Genomic DNA, 23,536 nt, shown 5'->3' on the forward strand with positions numbered 1-23,536 from the left:
TTTTATATCAGGTCAATAATATTTTCTATCACCTAACCCAACCCCTACTCCTAAACCTACCCATCAGAGAAACATGTGCAAAACACTAGATTTAAATAAAAACGTATTTTGGTTGATTTATAAGCCTTTTTAACCAGTAAGGACCAGTCAAATATCCTCACTAGTGGGTTTTGAAAGTATTTCACAATGTGAGGACATTTGGCCCTCACAAATATAGTCAAAACAAGTACACATATTTTCAGCAAATTATATGTCATCTTCTACCACTCATTCATTGTTTCAAAAATATATGACCCTGTCATTTGGTCTTTCAATTGTTTTGAATTCCTTGCATTTGATTTTTCGCGTGTTAGTCGGTTAACTATTGAGACCACAAATGAAAGGGAAATTAAAAAGATATCTTTATACATTATATTCACCTTATTGTGCACAGTAGTAGGTGACATGGTTAAAACAACTGTTTAATATAACATTTTATTAATCTTGACGTACGGTCTACTTCACCCTCAGGCATGACATCGGCGGATATAGTTCTTCCACCAGCCAATCACAGCACTCGGGAGGCGGGCGCTCGTCATTCGCGCCAGAAGTTCTGCGAGTCGTAAACAAACATTCACGTGCTTTTGATGAGCTTATATTTTCTGTTGTGAATGAATGACAGTTCATATTAACGTGTTTGTTTATCATTTAGTGAATGAGTGAGAGTTCATGATGGCGGGAGTCATCCGCAGACTCGATGAGACTGTAGTGAACCGCATCGCAGCAGGAGAGATTATCCAGCGGCCTGCCAATGCTATCAAAGAGATGATGGAGAACTGGTGAGACATTTATTGATCACTGTAATAACTTCTACATGATGGTATATTATCAGTTTATGTCTAATAACTGGTGTCACTAAGGTTTACCTCCGATAAATACGTACTGAATAAAAACTAATGTAGTCACACATACACTTTATTGATTACTTATTATGACTGCTGTCAACTTGTTGTTCATTATTATCTGGCACGACTTTATTGATTACTAATAACTGGTGACACTTTTATATATCGCTAATAAACACTCATGTTTATTGTAAAATCTCACAAATGGCACCTGTTGTCAAAATGACCCTAATATGTAAACAATCTCATGTGACACAATATGAGATGCTAATATTTGTTTTGACTCCTCAGTTTGGATGCAAAGGCCACAAATATCCAGATAACAGTGAAAGAAGGCGGACTGAAGCTCATCCTCATTCAGGACAATGGCACTGGCATCAGGGTAAGTCACTTTTTTAGTGCACACATCAATAGACATTTTTGAAATGGCAATTTTTTGTTTGTTTTGAGCTTGTTGCATTTTAATGTTTCACAGAAAGATGATATGGAAATAGTTTGTGAGCGTTTTACGACCAGCAAGCTTCAGTCTTTTGAGGACTTGGCATCGATCGCAACATATGGATTCAGAGGCGAGGTATGCACCACTTCATCTGATCGCTGTGCGTTTACTGATCAACTCTGCTAAATCAACTCTCTTCTTCTTTTATAGGCTCTCGCCAGTATAAGTCATGTAGCCCATGTCACAATCACCACAAAAACAGCTGATGCAAAATGTGCCTACAGGTCATTTTTTAATTTTATGCATTATATATATTATTGTTCAATTATGTAATTGTTTATATTTAACCAGACACACAGAATGTAGCATAAATACACTGCAGCTCAATTATTTTATTAATTGTGTTTCTTTTATAAAGTGGTACTTTTGTTTTGTTTACAGGGCCAGTTACAGTGATGGGAAGCTAAAATCTCCACCTAAACCTTGCGCTGGAAACCAGGGGACGTTGATTTCTGTACGTTTACCTGAAATTAAAGGCTAGCTTTTTTATTTTATTTTAAATTTTTTTTTTTATCCCCAAAATTCCACAAATAATCATTTCCCTTTTTTTGTCCAGGTAGAGGATCTGTTCTATAATGTGTCCACCCGACGGAAAGCCCTGAAGAGCGCCAGTGAGGAATATTCTAGAATCATTGAGGTTGTGAGCAGGTGTGTTCATGAGATCTAGAAGGTTTTTTTTCTGCTGTGAGATCCTGAATAATTCTCCATGCCAACCTGTATGTATTTCCTGTCATACAGATATGCCATTCACAACTCTGGGAAAAGTTTTGCTGTAAAGAAGGTAAAATGCTCATTTCTTGGCAGTCCAAAATATATATACTAGGGCTGTCATCATTAACGCATGCGATTAATTCAAAATCCTTAACGTGTTAAAATAATTGAACTCAAATAATGCATATAAATTAGTGAAACACTTGATATTGTGTCATTAATGTAATTTACGTCATGCAGTTCAGAATTCTGAAAAGTTTCTTCTGTAATGTTTTTTTTTTTTTCATGGGTGATTTGGTGTGCATATGAATTAAATGGTTATTTGGTGTCCTTTTGGAGTCTCCAAGTGTCCTTTTTTGGAAAGACACCTAAATTTACCTTGAAAAAAGAAAATAGTTTTCCCCCTTCAATCTGATTGTTTACTTTGCTGGATATAGTAAACAATGATAAAATGAACATGTTAAACAAGATAAATGCTGTTTGCTTGATTTCATGACAAGTGTGCGATTAATCACACAAAAAAGGTGCGATTAAAAATTGTGGTAACTCTTTATTTTAGGGTATTTTAACTAGTTGCTTATTAGCATGAATATTACTAAAATATTGACTGTTTATTAGTACTTATTAAGCACATTTTAATGCCTTATTCTGCATGACCTTATTCTACATTCATAGTCCTACCCAATACCTAAATTTAACAACTATCTTACTATTAATAAACAGTAAATTAGGAGTTTATTGAAGAAAAAGTCAGTTAATAGTGAATATGTGTTCCCTATACTAAAGTGTTACTGAAATTGTAATCTATTGACAGCGCTAATATACACACACAACATACATTTACTTTAATTTAAATAAACGTTAACTGAAATTAACTAAATTTTAAACTTTATCTAGCAAGGTGAGATGGTTGCAGATGTGAAGACCCTTCTGAACGCCTCTGTGCTGGACAACATTCGTGTGGTGTTTGGTGTAGCTGTTAGCAGGTACTTTTATTTGACCATTTTCCTGGATTATGAACATTTCAACCTCATTTTAACTAAAGGATACATTGATTTGATGGTAAATCATGGAGTAAAGCAGCATTTATGTGTGTGTTTCAGGGAGCTGATTGAAGTTGAGTGTGAGGATCAGAAACTCGCTTTTACAATGAAGGGCTACATCTCCAATGCCAACTACTCTGTCAAGAAATGCGTCCTTATCCTTTTTATCAACCGTACGTCTTATGAGTTTGTTTCTAGCTCAGTTTTTAAATGCTATATGTGGTATCATTTGAATACAAGACCTTCATAATTCTGATTTTGTTGTCTTCTAGATCGCTTGGTGGAGTCTGCTGCCTTGAAGAAAGCTATTGAGACTGTCTACACTGCTTACCTTCCCAAAAACACTCATCCTTTTCTTTATCTTAGGTAAATCATATGACTTATTGAAAGCATTCAAATGTTTGGGGTCCGTAAGATTTTTTACTTTAATTAGGGGTCCGTAAGAAATGAATACTTTCATTTAGCAAAGATGGATAAAATCTATCAAAAATTACAGTAAAACATTTATAATATTACCAAAAAATTCTGTCTCAGTAAATGCTGTTCTTCAGATGAATTTTATGAAAAAATTGTTTACTTTCCACCAAAAGATTAAGCAGCACACGTTTTCAACATTGATAATAATAAGAAATGTTTCTTGAGCAGCAATTCAGCATATTAGAATGATTTCTGAAGGATCATGTGACACCGAAGACTGGAGAAATGATGATGAAAATTCAGCTTTGCATCACAGGAATAAATTACATTTTAAATATATTGAAATAGAAAAAAGTTATTTTAAATTGCAATAATATTTTACAATATTTATTTTTTACTGATTTTTTTTTTTGATCAAATAAATGCAGCCATGGTGTGCAGAAGAGACTTCTTTTACAAACATTAAAAAAAATATAACCTGCATTCTGCTTTAAAACAAATCTTAAATGTTTTACTAATACTTCACAATTGCTCGTTCTGAAGTTTAGAGATTGCTCCTCAAAACATTGACGTGAATGTTCACCCCACCAAGCACGAGGTTCACTTCCTGCATGAGGACAGCATCATCGAGAGCATTCAGAAACACATTGAGAGTAAACTGCTTGGCTCTAACTCCTCGCGCACATACTTCACACAGGTGAACCTTCAATTACATGAGTAAATATTATATTGTCTACTTGACCAACACTTGACGGATGCGCATGTTCCTTAGACTCTGCTTCCAGGACTTTCAGCATCCGCCAGTGTGGCGAAAGCCTCCAGTTCCTCAGCAGATTCTCAGGAGCGCATATACGCCCATCAGATGGTCCGCACTGACAGCAAAGCCCAGAAGCTGGATGCGTTTCTCCAGCCGTCAACCTCTTCGTCTACCGCGCAGCGCAAGTCAGATAAACCCTCCAGCCCCCCCACTGCCGAGCCAGACGACACAGAGCTGCTGAATGCTGTTGATGATCTGGAGCCATGTGGCTCAGAGGATCCACCGACAGACATTCAACCTCCCACTGATGAAGCACCACCAAGGTGAAATGCAGAAAATGGGCTGTTACTGAGTTTATGACTTGTAGAGAAGACCGGGGCAAGTTGTCATACTGTATTTAAAAATTGCCCGAGTAAAAAGATCCAGTATGTTTAACGCATAGCAGAGCATATTGACACACTGTATGGGGTACGTTTTCAAAAAGGACCCTTTTTACATTTCCGAGGTTCTCAGAAGTGGAATTCGTCATAGTTGGGTAAACTTCTAGAGTGGTGAATGGAAACTACAACAAACATAATTTTTGCTTTCAGGAAAAAAAAATCCACAATAATTTCTAATAGTTTCTATGGCTTTACAAAAGAGGAAAAAATATCAAGAGATAGATTACATTGGTCAGAAGAAAGAAAGATGTCAAACTTGCCGGAGGCCGTTGTATTAGAAACACACAAACAATAACGTTAACTAGCTTTCTATAATTTAATGCCAAGACCGAAATGTTGCAAATAATAAAAAGTAATTAGTTACCAAGCAGGTCTGAGTGAGTGGTGTGTCTGATTTCTGCTGTTTTTCTAGTTGAACCGAACTCGATTTGGGTGTGTGAAGCATTTATATTTTATTGCATCTTAAAGGTGCTAAAGAGGATCTTTTCGTCGACTGAGAAACCAAAGACTTTTAGTGAGTTTTTGAAATGAGCGCATGCGTAAGAACAACCCCCCTCCTTCACAGCAGAGGGAACGCCTCCCAAAACTCGTGGACGAGTATTGGAACACGAGTGTTTACCACCGGCATTCGCTGTGTCGTGTTAGTGGATTCATTATGTCGGACTCATCGCAGGTAACTCATAATCTGCAGTTGTTACTCCTGTCTCCTGACAAAAACATTGCATGTGGCGCCTGTGGAGTGTGGAAAGTTACTGGAGCGCGCAGCCGCGCACGTCTCTCACAAGGAACGTCATGGCAGTGATTGACAAGCCAGAGGGCCAATCGTTTACGCGATTGGCTGATGTTTTTAAGGCCCTACTTCGTGCACAGATGATGTATATTAATATTATTCCTTTCAGTGCACCTAATAGTCTTTTATCAGTTAGTAAAGACAGTTTCAAGTAATATTGCAAAAATGTATAAAACAAAACATCCTCTTTAGCACCTTTAAATGACAATGTGAAAAATCTTTGCTAGATTTAAATGTTAATAACTGTGGATATGTATCATAGTCTGTGAAAATGGTCCATGCACTCTGTTTTGAGAAGAATATCTTTATTTTGACAAATCTTGTGCAAAATGTCTATGCTGAGATAGCAGCCCAAGACACAAACCTCTCTACTCACATTACTTTCTTTTCCAATATGTACTCTCTGTAGTCATGGGATCAACCTGTTGTCTGTTCCGTCTTTCAGGAAAAGGCCTCATGTTGAGGAGGTGAAGGAGGATTTGACAGCCGCCTGTCTTCCCAGGAGACGCGTCATTAAACTGACCAGCATAAAAGAGCTTCGGGAGGAAATTGAGCAGCAAACTCACAAAGGTCAAACAATATCTGCTTTAAGAAATAGAAGTGACTGAAATTAGTTTATTAAAATCTCCCTAGACTATTTTAACAATATTATAAATGTCTTTACTGTCACTGTTGATCCATTAAATACATCCTTGCAGAATAAAAGTATTAATTTCTTTAAAAAAATAAACAATACAGTAGTGTGTGTGTTCTGAATGTGTTTTGTGCTCCACAGGTTTACAGGAGCTGCTCCAGAATCACTCATTTGTGGGTTCAGTCAGTCCTCAATGGACTCTAGTGCAGCACCAGACGAAACTCTACCTGCTCAATACAACCAAACTCAGGTTATAACCAGATCAGTTACTGACGTCAATTCATTCATGACTGTACTCTCATAGTTAATGGTATTTTTTAATATATATTCCATTATTTTCTAGTAATTTTTATAATATATTTGTTGACAAACATACATTTCTCTCTCGTTGTCTGCAGTCAGGAGCTGTTTTATCAAATTTTGATCTATGATTTTGGTAACTTTGGAGTCCTTCGATTGTCGGTATGTTGTTGCATTCATTTTATTTTTGTTACACATGCTATTTAAAGTAATAATTTTTAAATTGTTACATTTGACAGATTAAAACTAAAATTGTGTTCCTTCAGAATCCAGCTCCGCTCTATGATTTGGCCATGTTGGCTCTAGACTCAGAGGAGAGCGGATGGACGGATGAGGACGGACCAAAAGAAGGACTGGCCCAGTATATTGTGGATTTCCTTAAGCAGAAAACAGAAATGCTGGAAGAGTATTTTTCCCTGGAAATAGATGGAGTAAGTGACACATTCTACACCTATAATCAATTTTATATATATATATATATATATATATAAACTGAAGCTTAAAAGGCTGTGAGTATTTATTTTACGGCACTTTCCTGTATACGAATGCCGGATCCCCTTAAACCATGGTAAAATCTCTGTAATGCAAACTCTAGTGGCTTATTGCTTTCACAAAATGTCAGCAACAGCAATATGATGAGACAAGTTATTAATTTAAATAAACTTTATGGTGATTTATAACCGTTAAGAACGCTTGCATTTATTTACAGGAAGGGAACCTGACTGGTCTGCCAATGCTGCTTGATAATTACACTCCTGCCATGGAGGGTCTTCCGATGTTCATTCTGCGTTTAGCCACTGAGGTCAGCATTTCATGGAACCTGTAGTTTATTCAGTTTTGTACATAAAATAGGCATTATAATAAAAAAAATGACTGATGCAGGTGAACTGGGATCGAGAAAAGGACTGTTTCCATGACTTCAGCATAGAATGCAGTCACTTCTATTCCATAAGGAAACGATACACACTGGAGCCGGATGCAGAAGAGCCGCAGGTAGAGCTCATGTTACACACAAATATGAAATTGTGGGTAGTAAATTTATTGCACAAACTGCAAGAGAAATATAATAACATGCTGTTCTAAACTTGATGCATTCTGTTTTTTTTAAGGTTTATGTCAATGATTTTTGATTAGTAGAAGAGTTGACTGAATCCAATATTTGTAAGAATTAAAGGGTTAGTTCACCCCAAAATGAAAATTCTGTCATTAATTACTCACCCTCAGTTCGTTTAAATTCCCGTAAAACCTTTTTGATCAATGTTTTTATGTGAATAAAAGCTTAAATTCAATCTGTTCATCATAAAAAGCGATTGAGTCTCTTCAGGAAATTTGGACCAAAGCACTCAATTCATATGGATTAGTTTTAAGATCTCTTTATGAACGTTTGGAAGCGTCAAAGTGTCAGCTGCGTAGCTGTCTATGGAGGGACAGAAATCTCTCAGATTTCATCAAAGAGATCTTCATTTGTGTTCTGAAGATAAACAAAAGTCTTATGGGTTTGGAACGACATGAGGATGAGTAATTAATGACAATTTTCATTTTTGGGTGAACTAATCCTTTAATGTTAATTATTTGTAGGACGCAGAGATGAGCTGGCAGTGGAAGGTGGAGCATGTGCTTTTCAAAGCTCTCCGCTCTCTCTTCAGTCCTCCGAAACACTTCAGTGAAGATGGCAGCGTTCTCCAGATCGCCAGCCTGCCTGAACTCTACAAAGTGTTTGAAAGATGCTGAAGTTCAGCACATTGTTGTTCTGTCAGCTATCAGAAATGGCTGCTTCTGCTGCGCTTTATATTGGTCAGCTGACAAACCCAAAATGACAGAGACCACGATACACATTCTGTCTGTCACATTATTTCAGATGAGCAGCAAACATTAAACTGAGGATTTATAGACATTTGTACTGCAGATGAATAATAAAAAAAAAAACTATTTTGAAATATTAAACAACGGTTTTTATTATTGTGAACTGACTGATTTCCATAATGCACTTCTTTTTTTAAATCACATCGCATTGCGCAGATGCTTTCATCCAAAGCTACTTGGATAATTAAAGCAAAAATATAAACCAGAAATCAACAATTCACAAAATCATGTTTAAAGTAGTATGTAATTTTGTACACCACTAACGGCACCAAATTGAATGGCAAAAATTAGCATTGTCAAACAATTAAAATGTAAAAAAAAACAAAAACGGTACTGTTTGAAATGTTTATCATTGCATGTTGTGTTTTTAAATGCATGTGGCAATGCTGTTATGTTAGGCCATTTCAAACATTCTGAGGTGTACAAATTACACACCACCTTTAAAAACTCCAAAAATAATCACCGAAAGAGAGGTCAGTTTGTAAATCGTGTAATTTATTTACAGTATACTTTGCAGTTGCTTTAGTCACAATCACTGTGTTTGTGAAGTGTCAAGACAATTTGTTTCTAGTGTGATTAAAAAGTTGCACCAAACCTGAATACAACAGCGTCGTGAAAGGCATTGAGTGGCATTTGGTACATGAATCTGTAATCTCACAATGTCACAGTAGAAACGTCGGTCTCATACTGGGAGTTAAAGTCGTTGCATTTAGTGTAAAAATTGATGTAGTCCATTGTGACAAAGCACTTCAAAAAACCTAACAAAAGTCAATGTGCCCTGCAAACGATTCATGAATCACCCACCCATTCATACTGCATTCATTTACACATTTATTTTCAAGAAATATTTTAAATATTTGAAAAAAACAAACACTTAATTGAAACCATAGCAGACATGATTGATTTTCTATAATGTTCAACTCATGGCTGTACCATTTATTAAACACATTAATGTTTTTTTTGTACCGGTAGAAATATACTGTTTTCCTGTATAGTGTTATAATGCATATAACCCTCGTCCCCCCTGTGAAGGCACATTGCTGTGTAAGCATGGATGTCGAGGGCCCTGCGGTTGTGTTGATTTACAGTTTAAAAAGCGCTTTTATTCTCGTGCAATTTAAAAAATAGGAGGGGGAAAAAGTACCCAGTCCGAGCAATGAAACCTCATCAGCTACCGTGATGTACAAAGCTTTTAAAAACAACAAAACCAACAATATTCTCAGGTTCAGAGAAGAAAGCACAAAGGTTTAGATGTTCCCTCCCTGACCGTGTTGCCTTAGTAAGGTGTAAATCTGTATTTTACCACGAGAGGCAAGGAAACAAGGTTAAAGGGCCTGCAGATTTCTTTTTGGTGTCCTATTGAAAGGTGTTGGAGAGTCTCTCTTCACTGCTGGGACAGAAGAGCGTTTCTGTTTGCTTTCATCTTTTCCAGCCGCTTTACAAGATGGTTGTTGGTCATTTCCATTTCTTCAATCTTATCCAGGGCAGTACGCAGCTACAAATGGAAAAAGATGTTTGAGCTTAACTCTTGACTGTGACTGCAAATTTGACAAAGAGTTTGCTTGGATTTGACATTTGCATGTCAGTTACTTTTTTTTTTTTTTTTTTACAGAGGTTTAAAACTTCAGGTTACAATTGTGAGAACCCCGAATGTGTCACATGCATCTAGATCAGTAGCAAAGATGTTTAAACAGCAGATTTCTTCAGTGTTGGGTTCATACCTCCCTCTGAAGTTTTCTTTTCTCTGCTTTCAGTTCATCTTCTATCTTTTCTGCATTATCTGCTGAAGCTTTATATCTGGACACCTGTCCTTCAAGTCTGTTTACCTGCAAGACATACAAAAAAAACAAAGTTAAGCTAACATTCAATAATTTTTAATTATAACAACAGTTATCTATTTAAAACATTTGTCGTATGATTAAAATCATTTTAATGATTAATAATTGATATTTGAAAATTATTTTGCTCTAATTACAAACTCACATTTTGTTCCATCGTGGCCATTTCCTGTTCAGCCTTTGAGAGCTTGAATTTGTATTCACTTATCTGTCTATTGGCATCCCCTACAGGGAACAGACAGTGTGTTAAAGCATGTAAAGGTACGTGTGAAGCTGTTAATGCAGACTTCAGTGTGTTTGTGTGTAGCGTCGGAGGTCATACTCTGCATCTCGATGAAATGCAGGTCAGTGCCATTCTCCATTCGCTCTCCTTCTGTGAAAACGCTGTCGATCTTTGAGTGTTTTTGTCGTTCCTCCTCCAGCTGCATCTTCAGTTTTCTGATCTAAAAGAGTGCAGATGTGTTACTTCAACTCATCTATGCCAATAATCCATTTTAAATCATTTCATGTACAATCATACCTGGGACAAAAGTTCATCCTTTTCTTCTGCAAGCTTTCGTAGTCTTACATCTGGGGTATGAAGACAGGAATTAAGCATTATCTTGCCATTGTTTCAAACTAAATATACTTGACAGCGTATTCGGAGACTCACCCAAAGGTCCGTCTCCTGCTGACTCTAGCACCTGTGCTACCTCTTGTTTTACCACAGTGATGCCTGAGGTAGGGGACTCGTGGCTGACGTCTCCATTGGGCGTGTCCTCGGGTATGATGACCAGCCCGTGTTTCTGTGAGAGAAGGAAAGGACAGCATGAGAGTATAAGAGCTGTTTTTAATGGACACTGGCCATGTACACACTGCAGTACGATTGTTGCATAATTACATATGATACCTTCTTTAGGATATAAAACTGACTATTTTAACACTTAATGCCACACACAATCTTTGCAGTGTACATGTCCTATGAGACGCAGATCAAAAAGATACAAACCAAATTAAAGGAGATAAGCAACAAGCCAAATACTTTGCATTCAAACAATCTGTTTATTGTTGTTATACAGTGCTGATGTCAAGCTTTCCTTTTTTAAAGGACGTACCTCTCCCATTCGGCTTTTCCCCTTGAGGTCAGCCAGCTCATCCCTGAGCTCATCTCTCTCATTCCTAATGCAATCAAAGTATTCTTTCTGTCTCTCTAACGCCTGGCCACACGCAGGGCAGGAAAAGAGAGAGGAGTGAAGAAAACAGTAGACAAAGAGACAGCAGCAAACACACGCAATGAACACTGCCTTCAGTTAGGGCTGGGCGATAGAGCTAAAAATAATATATACACATACTCTTCTGACCAATGTTTCTGTTTCAGTTTCGCTTAAAAGGAATTAGTTTTGGATTGATGTTTATAGAACTACTTCTATTTTTTCCTTCTTGTTTTGTTTAGAATACCGTTAAATTTAAAGAATTTGTTGTAGAGTGAGGGGAACTAAAATAACATATACCTATGTTTATAGTGTGTGTAAACGTTTCATTTTATTTACCAGTATTTTTCATTATTTCTGAATGTAATAATAAAATGCGACTTGTATGCGATTAGTCTGTTTTTTTTTTCTCTCAAAAACTAAATTTCATGTGTGTAGCGTATTTTTTTTAACCATGCAGCAAACTTTTTAAAAAATAAATTACTTAAAAATTGCTTAAATTACTTTTTAAACTGTTAAACTAATAGTATTAATCTGTCAAAATTCTTATTGTCGGTTGACTAGTTAATTAACTTTGTATTGCTGGCACTTGTGTAATTGCCTCCTTAAAGATGAATCGTTTGTTGTATTCCTCATTTGTAAGTCTTTGGATAAAAGTGTCTGCTAAATGAGTAAATGTAAAAAAAAAAACAGTGACATTGATTAACCCATCACAAATGTTTCATATATTGCCCAGCCCTAGCTTTAGTCACAGACGGTAGGATGAAAATAGACCATGCTGACAGATGAACAGTACAGGAAGTGAAGGATTGAGGTTATTAGTCTGTATAGTGTTGCCTGTGCTTTTCTTCCAATCATCTTTAGCAATTCTTGGATTTCATGCAAAGGTGAGTTTATAAAAAGTAAAACTAGCCTATCTTCTTCAAACACGTTAAGTCCGGATGTAATCAATTTTCATGCATTATGTTCCTTTAACAGTTTTCAACTCTACCGTGTGGTGCCCAACACTTCTGGTACCTGAGGCTCATGAGATACCAGCAGAGGGCAGCACCATGCATTTACAACTATTGAAACTGCCAATCAATTGTTAATTTGTGTAAATTGTTATGCGTACATACACTTTTCATAAATCATATTTTTTATATCCATCCAAACAGCATCTCCTAAACCGTCCTACCGCAATCTTTTTGTCCTTCCAGTTAACAGTTTCCTGCAGGTCAAACACCTCTCTTGTGAGGGTATCTAGGTTTTGCTGAAATTTCTGGTTCTCCTGGAGTTGCGTTTATTAAAGCAGAGGAGGAAAAAAAAGAGGACAGAAAATAGACACAACAAAGCCGTGATGAGACAGAACATATGAAGGAAGAAAACAGGAGGATCTCTATGGAGGAGAGTGAATGATACAAGGAATCTAAGCCTTCCTATTTCATCTATGAAGGACATTAAGAACAACACTTTCACTGAAAAAGAATCCAAATCATCTGTAACTTGATTATTCCGCAAAAGCTTTGAAACACTTAGTCTAATGCAGATTTTTTTTGATACTTTCAACTTAATTTATGGTCGATAAACCATTTCTGTTCTGGTTTCTACCTCGATGAGCTCATCTCGCTGGCGGATGCCCTCCTTCATCTCCTCTTGTTTGTGCTGTAGGACTGAACATGTGTGCTTCTGTCGCTCTAACTCCTATCAATCAAAAGAAAAAAATACATTCACACATAATCAGCCAAAGCTTGTGTTTAGGGTTCCAACATCTAATAAATATATCAAAAATTGCTAAAAACCTCTGACAACATATGGCATTTTTGGTCTGTTGGGTCTCTGCATACAATAGTGGCCATTAACACAGGCTTTTTTGTCTAATTAATCATTGCCAAATTAATCAAAACAGTTTTATGAAGCAACAATTTTCTAGAAATGACAAATTTAGCATAAGCACCTTTGATTTCTCCTCCGTTTCCCTGCGCAGCTCTGACATTTGCTCTTCCATCTCCTCTAAAACGTCTTTGAGTGTATCCACTTGGTAGATGAGGTTTGACTTTTCATTGTCCAGCTGGGCGTTGGATACCATGGCCTTCTTGTATTTCTCCTCCACTTCTGACAGAGATTCCTGATGAAAGGGAGAAAAATCCTTAACACAAAAGTACAGGAAAAGCTTTACATACTGCAAAACCACAAAACTTAATGACAGGCAAATAAACAAAGCACACTGAACACTGCACTGAAGATTAGATAAAAATGTGAAGTGCAGGTAAAAATTGAAGAAGTAAAAGTGAAACAACCGAATGCTATAAATAAGGTTGGATAACATTTTTTTTTAAAGTCAAAATGAAATCAAAATGGGCCCTTTTACTAAACAGACATTCATGTCCTGGTCTTATTGTGATTTTTTTAAAGGCTTGTCCTTCTAACTCTTTCTAAAAAGGTAATAACTTGTTCCACCTCTTCAGCTCCTTTGCTCCAATCACCTGTCCCATTCAGGTACACTACCGTACAAAGGTTGAGGTTGATAAGATTTTTAGTGTTTTAGAACGAGGTTTCTTATGTTCACCAAGGCTGCATTTATTCAATCAAAAATACAGTAAAATATAGTGAAATCTTTATATAATTTAAAAGAACTGTTTTCTATTTGAATATGAATACATGAAATTTATTCCTGTAATGGCAAAGCTGAATTTTCAGCATCATTTCTCCAGTCTTTAATGTCACATGATCCTTCACAATTCATTCTAATATGCTGATTTGCTGCTTACAAAACAACTTATTATCATCAATGTTAAAACATTTGAGCTAATTCATTTTTTTTTTTGTAGAAAAACTGCAAAGTAGGATCATGATTCTCAGATGCATAGAAAGTTCAAAAGAACAGCATTTAATTTTTTTTTTTTTTAATCTTTACTGTCACTTTTTGACCAATTTAAAGCAACCTTGCTGAATGAAAGTATTAATTCTTTCAAAAAAAATCTTACTGACCCCAAACGTTTGAACAGTATATATATATATATATATATATATATATATATATATATATATATATATATATATATATATATATATATAAAAAAACAGCAACTTCTTATAATCCAATCACTTCTCAATAGATAAATTCAAGTCTTTACCTGCATTTCTTATTCAATACCCAGTTACACTTGGAAATACGTAAGATTTCTATGTCTATGTCACATTAACACTCGCTCAAGTTCAGTTCCTTCAGAGGGTCTTACTGGTATCAGGTTATTTAACGCTTCTATAGCTTACAAATGTGAACTGGAAAAGCACTAAAATTCTACATCCAGAAAACATCCAGGAGTAAAATGTGTGTCTGTGTCCTCCTCCATCTTCTTTAACAGCAGTTTGGAGTGAGGCAGAAGACTTCCATGTGACTTCGGCGCTTTGGAGCAATTACCTCTCAAGGCAACACAACTGTGGGCTAAACATGACTGTAAAAAGCTTTATGTAGTGACTGAAAGACACATGCAAGGCTCATGCTTTCAGACTAAAGAATGCTAAGTGTCTGGTGGGTTAGTGGAGGAAGAGGAAAGGCATGCATTTAGCTCAGGACCCTCTACCTTCAGCTCTTTAAGACCCTGCATGTATCGGCCCTCTACATCCTGAATCTGGTCCTTTAGATCATAGATGTCCTGTTGAGATGGATGAATGAATCATGGGAAAGGTTTGGCATTCACTGAAGGTCAGAGCGGTGACCTTCTGATTGTACATTTTTACAAACACAGAAAGGGAAAGAGTTTCCCGAAGGCATTCAAACACAAAGAGGAAAGAAACGAAAACATTTACACACGCACAAATAAAACCAAATAATGCTGTGAAATGAACAAGTGGATTCTCTGAGATCAAATGCATTCAATAGGAAAGTATGATGCTCTATGCTTACACAAAATATGTTCAAAGGCAGGTAGATTCATCCTATTTCAGGAAATCCCTGAGCAATCCCTATTACTGAGAGTTGTGTTGAATCTGTAAACCAGCTGACTTTAGGGGTGGGAATCTTTTGGTACCTCACGATTCAATTCAAATCGATTCTTGAGGTCACGATTAGATTAAAAATCGATCAAATTTCAATTCGATATATATATATAAGCACAGATTTGATTCTAGTTTACTGTTTTGTGTAACTGCAGAACAAAAAATTAAGTGTGAACCTTGAAATATTTTGTTTTTCTTTCCATTTTAGTCAACCCAATATTATACAACAAATGTCAAAATTTTATTTTATTTTTAATATTAAAAATAGGAACAAAGAAGCAAATTACTAACAATATGACAAATACAATAGAAAAAAACCCCAAATTAAATAAACTAAGTTTTTTTTTTAGGTACAGTAGTCAAGGTTTATTTAACATGTCATGTAGTAAGAAATACTACAGAAACTGAATAATCAAATGTAAAAATAAAAACTGTATAGTCTTCACTGTATATATTAAATATAAACTGATTGTGAACAGTGAGTGATTTTTTTTATTAACATTAATGAAACAGATGACAATTTATGAGGCTGCTGTCCCTTTTAGAATAAATGCATGAATCTAGTATACTGTTACACATCCGATTTTCTCCTAACTGTTTACATTCGCATAGGACATAACGGACTGTGTTTACATGAACACTCCACACAATGCGCATTTTGACATAATTGTGTGTGTATTTGACCATGCAAGCGCAATAAGCTGTGAAAGAGAACTGAATTCGGGATCGCATGCATCTGAGAGGCGGTATTCATTGCTCATGCTTCGGCTGTGTGTCCGTCAGTGCGAGCACCACATTGAGTCCTTTTTTCGTGGCTTATTCTGAATAATAACACTAACGTGTCAATAACTTTAAGTGCTGTGAAATTACATAAGTTTAACACTTTAGAAAATTGATTTTTGAAATTTGTGAATCGATGCGAATTGGTAAAGATAGAATAGTGATTCATAAGTGAATCGATTTTTTCCTTCACCCCTAGCAAACATCAACTGTATTTATACAGATAAACAACATAATTACCCTTAATTCACTGAGAGAAGCCTCTGCATCCATAATGACGCTTCCAGCATCTCCACTGCCCCTTCTAGAAGTGCTGCCTCCCAGAGATGCCAGGGCAGCTGCGGAGAGCGCCGGGGTGGCACATCGAGAGGATGGCTGCAGGATACGAGAGCATCAAACACCCATCAACAATGAATTAAAAGCTGATTCAACAACCTTAACACCTGTTGGTTATATTTATTTGAAAAATTAATTTTTGAGGAGATTTAACATCATATGATTGCAGATGCAAATTAATTTGATATTTTATCATCAAATGCAATGACATTCATACATTTTTCAGTGTAGTGCATTTAATTAGTAAGGACAACAACAACAACAAATCACTTAAACACACTCTAGCTTCAAATCTGGAAATACTGTAATGCTGACTGAAAATACTGACCAAATACCGACTAACTTTACCCTAATGAGAAGAGTAAAATTAACTAGGGGTCTTAATTATGGGTCAAATGTCAGTCTACAATGGGAAATGGAAAATGATCTCTCTTCCTCTTACCCGACTGAAGGTGTCTGTAAACTGCTTGTCACATTTCTCATCGAGCTGAAAAAGAAGACGACACCATTCCTCACATTGAAACTATTTGAAATATATACTTGGCACAATTTGAATGGCCATTAACTGGGTTTTGCCTTCATCCTAAAGTAAGATTTTAAAAAGGTTAGTGGGATTCTACTTGCTGTAGTTCCAATAACTGTATTAGGCACATGTCATGGCACATGATAATTTGACCAGCAACATCCAGAGTCAGTGCTCTGGACAGACTTTACCAAAATTCTGCATTAAAACCAAATGTTGACAAGTTACAGATACACAAACAACAGTGGTAATGGTTAGATGTATTTACACAGCAATGTTTTTTAGTGTTATGATCAAGGCAGTCCATAGCTGATTCACTTATTGTTGGAATAATACATGTAAGTGACAGTTGAACAAATTCAACTTCATTTGATACTTTACTAAAAGCAGTCATTAAATAAAACAAATAAAGCATTTCATCCAACCAAATTTACTGCAACTTTAAGGGATAGATCGCCCCAATTATGAAAAACTCACCCTCATGTTGTTCCAAACCTGTAAGAGTTTCTTTCGTCTGTTGAACACAAAAGAAGATATTTTAAAGAATTTTAGTAATCAAATAGTTGATGGACCCCACTGACTTCCATAATAGGGAAAAAATACTAAGAAGTCAAAGTCTACCGTCAACTGTCCGGTTACCAACATTCTTTAAAATATCTTTTTTTGTGTTCAACAGAAGAAAGAAACTCCTACAGGTTTGGAACAACAAGTACATTTTCATTTTTGGGTGAACTATCCCTTTATGCCATGCAAAGTAAAGGAACTTTAATAAATAACCTATCCCTTTAAGTCACCATCCAGTGGTGTTTATTGAATGTGTCACACCGGTTAATACTTCATGCATGTCTTGACTCACACTATCCAAGTCTGGGATGCTCAGATCATCAAGATCAGAGACAATGCTGCCCCTGCGATTAGAGCGGCTAAAATAATCAGCAGCCGTCTCAGAGATATCAGAGAAATCAGACAACTACACGCAGACAGACAAGAACATGAGAAAAGAACATGAGAAAGAAAAAAGAAAAAAAGAATTTGCAATGGTGAACCTAAAGAAAAAAAGTTGCTTTTCTGATACATTATTGTTTTAATGAAAACAATATGTGGTTGCGTTGTCTGAACACTACATATGCGATTACAGTTTCCATTCTGGCTCACCACACTATCCCTTCTCCCACGTCGACTTTGGGACACAGTGCTGACAGAATCGTCATCAGAGGATGACTAAAAGTTTAAAAAAAGGGTGATTACAGAGAAGAAAAGAACATTGCACAGGAAATAAAACCAAAAACCATCTGTCATGACTGTTAAGCAGAACATGCAACCATTTCAGGGAAAAATTCACTCTTTTAATAGCACTCCATTCTTATTAGTGACAAGTCATCAAACAATGTCATTGCTGCCTTTGATGTTTAGGTAAATGCACCACATGAGTAACAAAGACACCAGCTGCATTCTTGTCCCACCTTCAGAGAACAAACCATCAAAACACCACTGATGCATCCAAATTTTCATACTTTCAGATTATGCACTGAATGCAATGAAGAACTTATACATTTGAATACATTTCTGGACATACTATATCCACTATGATGGTTTTATCCTTTGACCAGGATGCTCTTTGACCAAGCCAACAACAACCACAAAGATAATTCACTTTGGTGCTGTTAAACAATTTATATGGCCTTAAATACTATGTACTTACATCAAAAAATAAATTCAATGTACTTATTGTGTTCATATTGTATTGCTAAACACTTGCTGCTATTGAGGTGGGATATGAGTAAGGTTAGGGACAGGTTTGGTGGTGTGGGTAGGTTTAAGGGTAGGTTAAGGTATAAGAGAAGGGTCAACTGTGTAATTATAAATGTAATTATACTTGAAAAGCCATTTTTCATATTTCCCTCTCTAACATTTAAAATTTGACAGCTTCTCAGCTCCTGTGGCCTCATGGAATAAAGGCACATTTAAAATATTTGTCGTCATGACGTGGTTGCTTGACAGAGTGTTACTATGTGGCTATGGTTGACAGGGTGTTGCTCTGCAGTTGCTAAGGTGACCTGGGTGGTTGCTTAGTGGCCAAAGTCTACCTCAAAGTCTGTCATTCAAAAGTTTATGGTCTGTATGATTTTTTTTTTTTTAAATAAATTACTACTTTCTTATCAAGAATACATTCAATTGACCAAAAGAGACTGTTAAAGGCATTTATAATTTTACTAAATTTTTCTATTTCAAATAAATGCTGTTCTTTTGAACTTTCTATTTATCAAAGAATGCTGAAAAAATGTATCATGGTTTCCACAAAAATATTATGCAGCACAACTGCATTTTCAACATTGATAATAATAAGAAATGTTTCTTGAGCAGCAAATCAGCATATTAGAATGATTTCTGAAGGATCACGTGACATTGAAGATCGTAATGATGCTGAAAATTTTACATTTTCCTTTGCATCATAGGAATAAATTAGATTTATTAGATAAATTAGATTAGATAAAATAGAAAACAGTTATTTTAGGTAGCAACAATATTTCACAATATTATTGTTTTTACTGTATTTTTGATCAAATAAATGCTGCCTTGTTGAGCATAAGAGACTTTATAAAAAAAAAAAAAATCTTAACCAAAAACTTCTGAATGGTAGTGTATCGCTCATCCCTGCTTCAGTGTAGTGTTGTCACGACTCATGATACTGGAATTTCTAACTTCGATACGATACCTTGAAAAGTATCGATATTTGATACCATTTTCGATACCACAGGGAAAAATGCTGCATATACTGTCATATAGATATTTTTAATATTATTTTTGTCCATCTATTGAAAGTCTAGGCAATCAAAAAATTCTTCTGAAGAGATCACTATTTGATAAAGCTTTTACGCTTTTTTTTTTTCCAGTGTATTTGTTTTTACAGTGGGGTAATTTTGTTGCAATAGCTTACACACAGCACAAGGAAGCTTGATTTCAAATGGTGAATTGAATTTAAGAAAGACAAGTAAACAGTAATAAAAATTAAGAACAAATAAGCAAATTGCTAACAATAGCACAAATAAATACAATAGAATAAAGATACAAATGAAATAGACTGCTTTATTTTTTCAGGTAGTTCTAACAGTAGTATTCAAGTAAACAAAGTAATCAAATTTAAAATAACATTGGATAATCTTCATTGAAAAAATTAAATACAGATTAATCAAAGTTACACAAGTTAGTCAAGAGCAGTGAGCGATTTTCTCTTTGTCTTTTGTTTGCTTAACATTAACAACAGAAAGGGGTAAGTTTATTAGGCTGCTGTCCCTTTAAGACTTGACGCACGGACGGATCCAAAATACTGTTACACATTCTTCCTGAACTGTTTACGACTGTGCTTACATTAATACTTAACAGGATGGGCACTGTGACATTATTTTTGAGTGTATTTGACCCATTAATAAGCCACAAAAAAGACCTCATTTTGACACTTGTATTATGTGTGCGTGCTTCGGATGTGAGCGCGAAATCTGCGGGAATGAGTAAAATTATGCAATGAGAGGAGGAGAGTGAGTGTCAACTCGCTGTCGGAGAGGAAAGGAAGAAAGTGCAGCTAGTATCGGTGTATCGATACTGCATTGGAATAGTTTCATATATTTCAGTATCAATATATACATATCAAAATATCAATATTTTTTGACAACACTACTTCAGTGTAGATCTGTGAAGGGTTTTTTCATAAACCTTAAGTTCAATTCCTTAGAAAAGTAATGGCACACCTTTCCTTAAAATGTCAGATATCGTTCATGTTCGTAGCACATCATAATGCAGGATGAGTAACACGCTTAAGTTCAATACCTGGAGTTAGACTAGAGGGAACATCTACTTTCAAAAGGTGAATTACCTGACCGAGTGTATAATATAGTTAAACACACACTGGCGTTTCAGAATCAACACATGCATGAGCAGCTGCTGCGTGTCATGCTGCAGCTCTAGACACATGCAACGCTCACCATAGGGCTGCTGCGGGTGGAGCTGGCACCAGAAGAGTACCAGCTGCATTCAGAGGGCTGCAGAGAAAAACACTGACCACTGAGCTAACGCTGCTGCAGGGATATGGCATAATATTATTTCAAAATATATACTATGACATCACTTACAGCTCTGGAACTATATGAACCATACAGACCATCGTCACATATGGAGGCCTGTTAAAACAGATCTCACAATTTTGAAATGTACAGATGACAAAGAGGCTTATAAAACACCACAGCTGCTTGCATGTGATCAGTGGGGTTTTATCACATCCGATCACATGGCAGATGTACTAAAAATCAGACTGACCACACTACAGCTGCGCATCAGACCTGCAGAACTGCTGCTGGACGGAGCCTGTGAAGGTCAAACAACAATCAACAGCTGTCAGATATCTCTACTAAACCACTGAATCAAACAAATGATGCCAGACTAGCTTTTAAAACAGAGGGAACAACCAATACTGGAATAAAGACATTGACTAGACACAGAAATGAGCTACATACATTATATCATACAAGTAGGATCTTTCCAGGAAGACTTAAATATGTTTCCTACAAAAGTTTTGCAATGTGAGAGTATTAAACACGCAGAAAGGAAGCAGACAAACCCGTGGTGTATAGGCAGAGACAGTGGAGGGAGGAGGTTTGGAGTTCTTTAAGCTGGTGTAGTTTCTTTGGTCATGATACAATCCAGTCTAAGGAAATGGTGTAAAGCAATGGAAAATAAACATAGATATCTGGCATAGTAGTTATTATTCTCAAATACCATGCTCTTAACCAGTAAGAACATGTTCAAAATGATGCATGAAGAATCAAGCAGAACTTGAGTTCAGGATATTGATCAGAACTAACCAGAAGGTCCTTTTTGGAGCTACTGCCAACATGTTTTTTGTGAAGATCATTATATACAGAGCTCTGGAAGAAAAGAGCACAAACAGGTAAAATTCTTCTTATTAATAGGCTTCATTTTGGAAGCAACAGAATCTAGTAGGGCTGCACAATTTTAGGAATAAAGCCTAATCTCGATTTATCTGATAAAACTTATAACTGTGATTTAAAAAAAGCTCCAGGTTTTCTGTGCTTGTTTGTAAGGCTGTGCAATTTGGCCAAACAAAATGGCTATAATTTTTTTTTAATGATTATTAAATAAAAATGACAAACATTACTATTGAAATAATTCACTGTAAAATAAAAAAATGAGCATTTAAGAAAAATAATATAATAATTTTATTCAACAGTACAGCTGTAAAAGTACAAAAATTCTTCTATGTTTTTCACTATTTTTATGTTTAAAACTTTGTATAGCACTACTCGTGTTGCCTCTATAAGACTGTTGAAACACATTTGTAAGTGGCTTTGTATAAAAGCATCTGCTAAGTGAATAAAAGAAAATGTAATATTTATGGCTCTCTTTTCTTCATTTTTTACACATTAATCCATAGAGGGGTTTTAGGCAGAAAAACACAGGGAGCTCTTAAAGCTTCTCTTCTTTTGTTGACAACGGTTGGTTTATTAGCAATTCTCATTACAAGTTTGGGAAGTGGTTGACACATTGCGTTCCCAAATGTATGTTATAAGCGACCTAAACTGGCCGCAGAGATGAATTTGTGTGGAGCAGCATTTTCTGCAAACAGAGCCGCTCTGAGACACTGAAAACATGGATCATAAGCTGCTCGCACGTAAAAGGACACAGCGTCACACTTCACTCTGAAACATGCAGCGCATATATTAAATCACAGCCTTTGCAATTTGATAATCACACTAATAGGCCTGTCGCTATAGTCGATAAATCGACTTGATTTGAAGACATGACGCAATATATTGCCCATAATGTTTACACAAAAATAAATGTCACTGACATTTTGCCAATTGTGCTGCCTCTGTCATCTCGTCTGCTCTCCGGGGCAGTCGCAAGCGTCTAGTTCGTTTTCATAGGGAACGCGTTTTTGCATTCCACTGCGCCGTTTTTCCATGGAAATGTGTTTATTTGACTGTTGCACTCACGTCTTTCGCAGCATCTTGTGCATAACGCGGTGCTAAAACGTGGCGCTCAAGTTAAAAGAAGTTTTTCAAACACGCCTCCAGAAAAACAGATACCTCAACAGGCCATATCTGACTGCTAAATCTGTGTCTTTGTTCATATGGACACTGACAAAAGTGTGCACCCTTGCTTTACTGAGAAAATAAGGTCAGGGAAAAACCTGTAGATGGAAAATCTCCATATAAGTGCCTTTTGTGCATTTGCAAGTGTTTTTTTCTACTCGTTATTTTGCAGTTTTTGTTAGCAAAGATTTATTTCTTATTTATTCGACATTATTATTTTTTAGAAGCTTCAATGACAGTATCTAAATAATCTTAAGAGTTAAGTTCATTGTCATTTGAAAGTGCGTAGGCCTACTTCCATTATTATGCCATTATTATGATTATATATTCAGTGGCATAAAATGGTCTTAAAATGACAATATCATCTCATATCACAATTATTTCTGGGGCAATATATCGCACAACAAAAAGTAGTTATCGTGACAGGCCTACACACTAAGACT

The 23,536-nt window shown here is 36.0% G+C and overlaps 2 protein-coding genes across 11 annotated transcripts in view; one reads left to right on the top strand and one right to left on the bottom strand.

Annotated features, from left to right (window-relative positions):
• Positions 1-510: 510 nt before the first annotated feature.
• mlh1 (mutL homolog 1, colon cancer, nonpolyposis type 2 (E. coli)) lies at positions 511-8,419 on the top strand. 2 transcript variants are annotated; one of them, XM_048204499.1, is made up of 20 exons: positions 511-601; positions 692-818; positions 1,176-1,266; positions 1,360-1,458; positions 1,534-1,607; positions 1,765-1,837; positions 1,940-2,031; positions 2,122-2,164; positions 2,992-3,080; positions 3,198-3,310; positions 3,410-3,503; positions 4,098-4,251; positions 4,327-4,634; positions 5,987-6,111; positions 6,317-6,425; positions 6,574-6,637; positions 6,742-6,906; positions 7,185-7,277; positions 7,358-7,468; positions 8,054-8,419. In XM_048204499.1, exons 2-20 carry the CDS (start codon positions 709-711, stop codon positions 8,204-8,206), a joined length of 2,160 nt encoding a protein of 719 aa, XP_048060456.1. In that variant the 5' UTR covers positions 511-601; positions 692-708; the 3' UTR covers positions 8,207-8,419. The 2 variants fall into 2 exon arrangements, with proteins under 2 accessions (XP_048060456.1, XP_048060455.1); XM_048204498.1 differs by having other exon boundaries at positions 540-818.
• A 393-nt stretch (positions 8,420-8,812) lies between these two features.
• Positions 8,813-23,536, bottom strand: part of lrrfip2 (leucine rich repeat (in FLII) interacting protein 2) — a 30,576-nt gene continuing 15,852 nt past the window's right edge. For 3 of the 9 annotated variants that reach the window (XM_048204489.1, XM_048204488.1, XM_048204492.1), the window contains 20 exons: positions 21,843-21,905; positions 21,599-21,685; positions 21,298-21,345; positions 21,114-21,161; positions 20,967-21,023; positions 18,142-18,207; positions 17,843-17,956; positions 16,906-16,950; positions 16,368-16,502; positions 14,933-15,004; positions 13,303-13,473; positions 12,957-13,049; positions 12,544-12,636; positions 11,271-11,372; positions 10,829-10,961; positions 10,697-10,746; positions 10,499-10,619; positions 10,322-10,401; positions 10,060-10,164; positions 8,813-9,833 (listed from right to left, as the gene is read on the bottom strand). In XM_048204489.1, coding sequence (XP_048060446.1) covers positions 9,723-9,833; positions 10,060-10,164; positions 10,322-10,401; positions 10,499-10,619; positions 10,697-10,746; positions 10,829-10,961; positions 11,271-11,372; positions 12,544-12,636; positions 12,957-13,049; positions 13,303-13,473; positions 14,933-15,004; positions 16,368-16,502; positions 16,906-16,950; positions 17,843-17,956; positions 18,142-18,207; positions 20,967-21,023; positions 21,114-21,161; positions 21,298-21,345; positions 21,599-21,685; positions 21,843-21,905 — 1,794 coding nt within the window. In that variant the 3' untranslated portion in view covers positions 8,813-9,722. The remainder of the gene's footprint in view (positions 9,834-10,059; positions 10,165-10,321; positions 10,402-10,498; positions 10,620-10,696; positions 10,747-10,828; positions 10,962-11,270; positions 11,373-12,543; positions 12,637-12,956; positions 13,050-13,302; positions 13,474-14,932; positions 15,005-16,367; positions 16,503-16,905; positions 16,951-17,842; positions 17,957-18,141; positions 18,208-20,966; positions 21,024-21,113; positions 21,162-21,297; positions 21,346-21,598; positions 21,686-21,842; positions 21,906-23,536) is intronic. The other 6 variants (XM_048204490.1, XM_048204491.1, XM_048204493.1 and 3 more) reach the window with 6 other exon arrangements.

This window comes from Megalobrama amblycephala, linkage group LG10 (assembly GCF_018812025.1).
Source record: "Megalobrama amblycephala isolate DHTTF-2021 linkage group LG10, ASM1881202v1, whole genome shotgun sequence".
Lineage (NCBI taxonomy): Eukaryota > Metazoa > Chordata > Actinopteri > Cypriniformes > Xenocyprididae > Megalobrama > Megalobrama amblycephala.

What these genes read in the sequence shown, in the direction of transcription:
- mlh1 (XM_048204499.1), top strand. Translation starts at nt 709, where the DNA reads ATGATGGCGGGAGTCATCCGCAGACTCGATGAGACTGTAGTGAACCGC. An exon ending in AAAGTTTTGCTGTAAAGAAG is followed by an intron (nt 2,165 to 2,991) that starts GTAAAATGCTCA and finishes AACTTTATCTAG; the next exon opens with CAAGGTGAGATGGTTGCAGA. An exon ending in TTTCCCTGGAAATAGATGGA is followed by an intron (nt 6,907 to 7,184) that starts GTAAGTGACACA and finishes ATTTATTTACAG; the next exon opens with GAAGGGAACCTGACTGGTCT.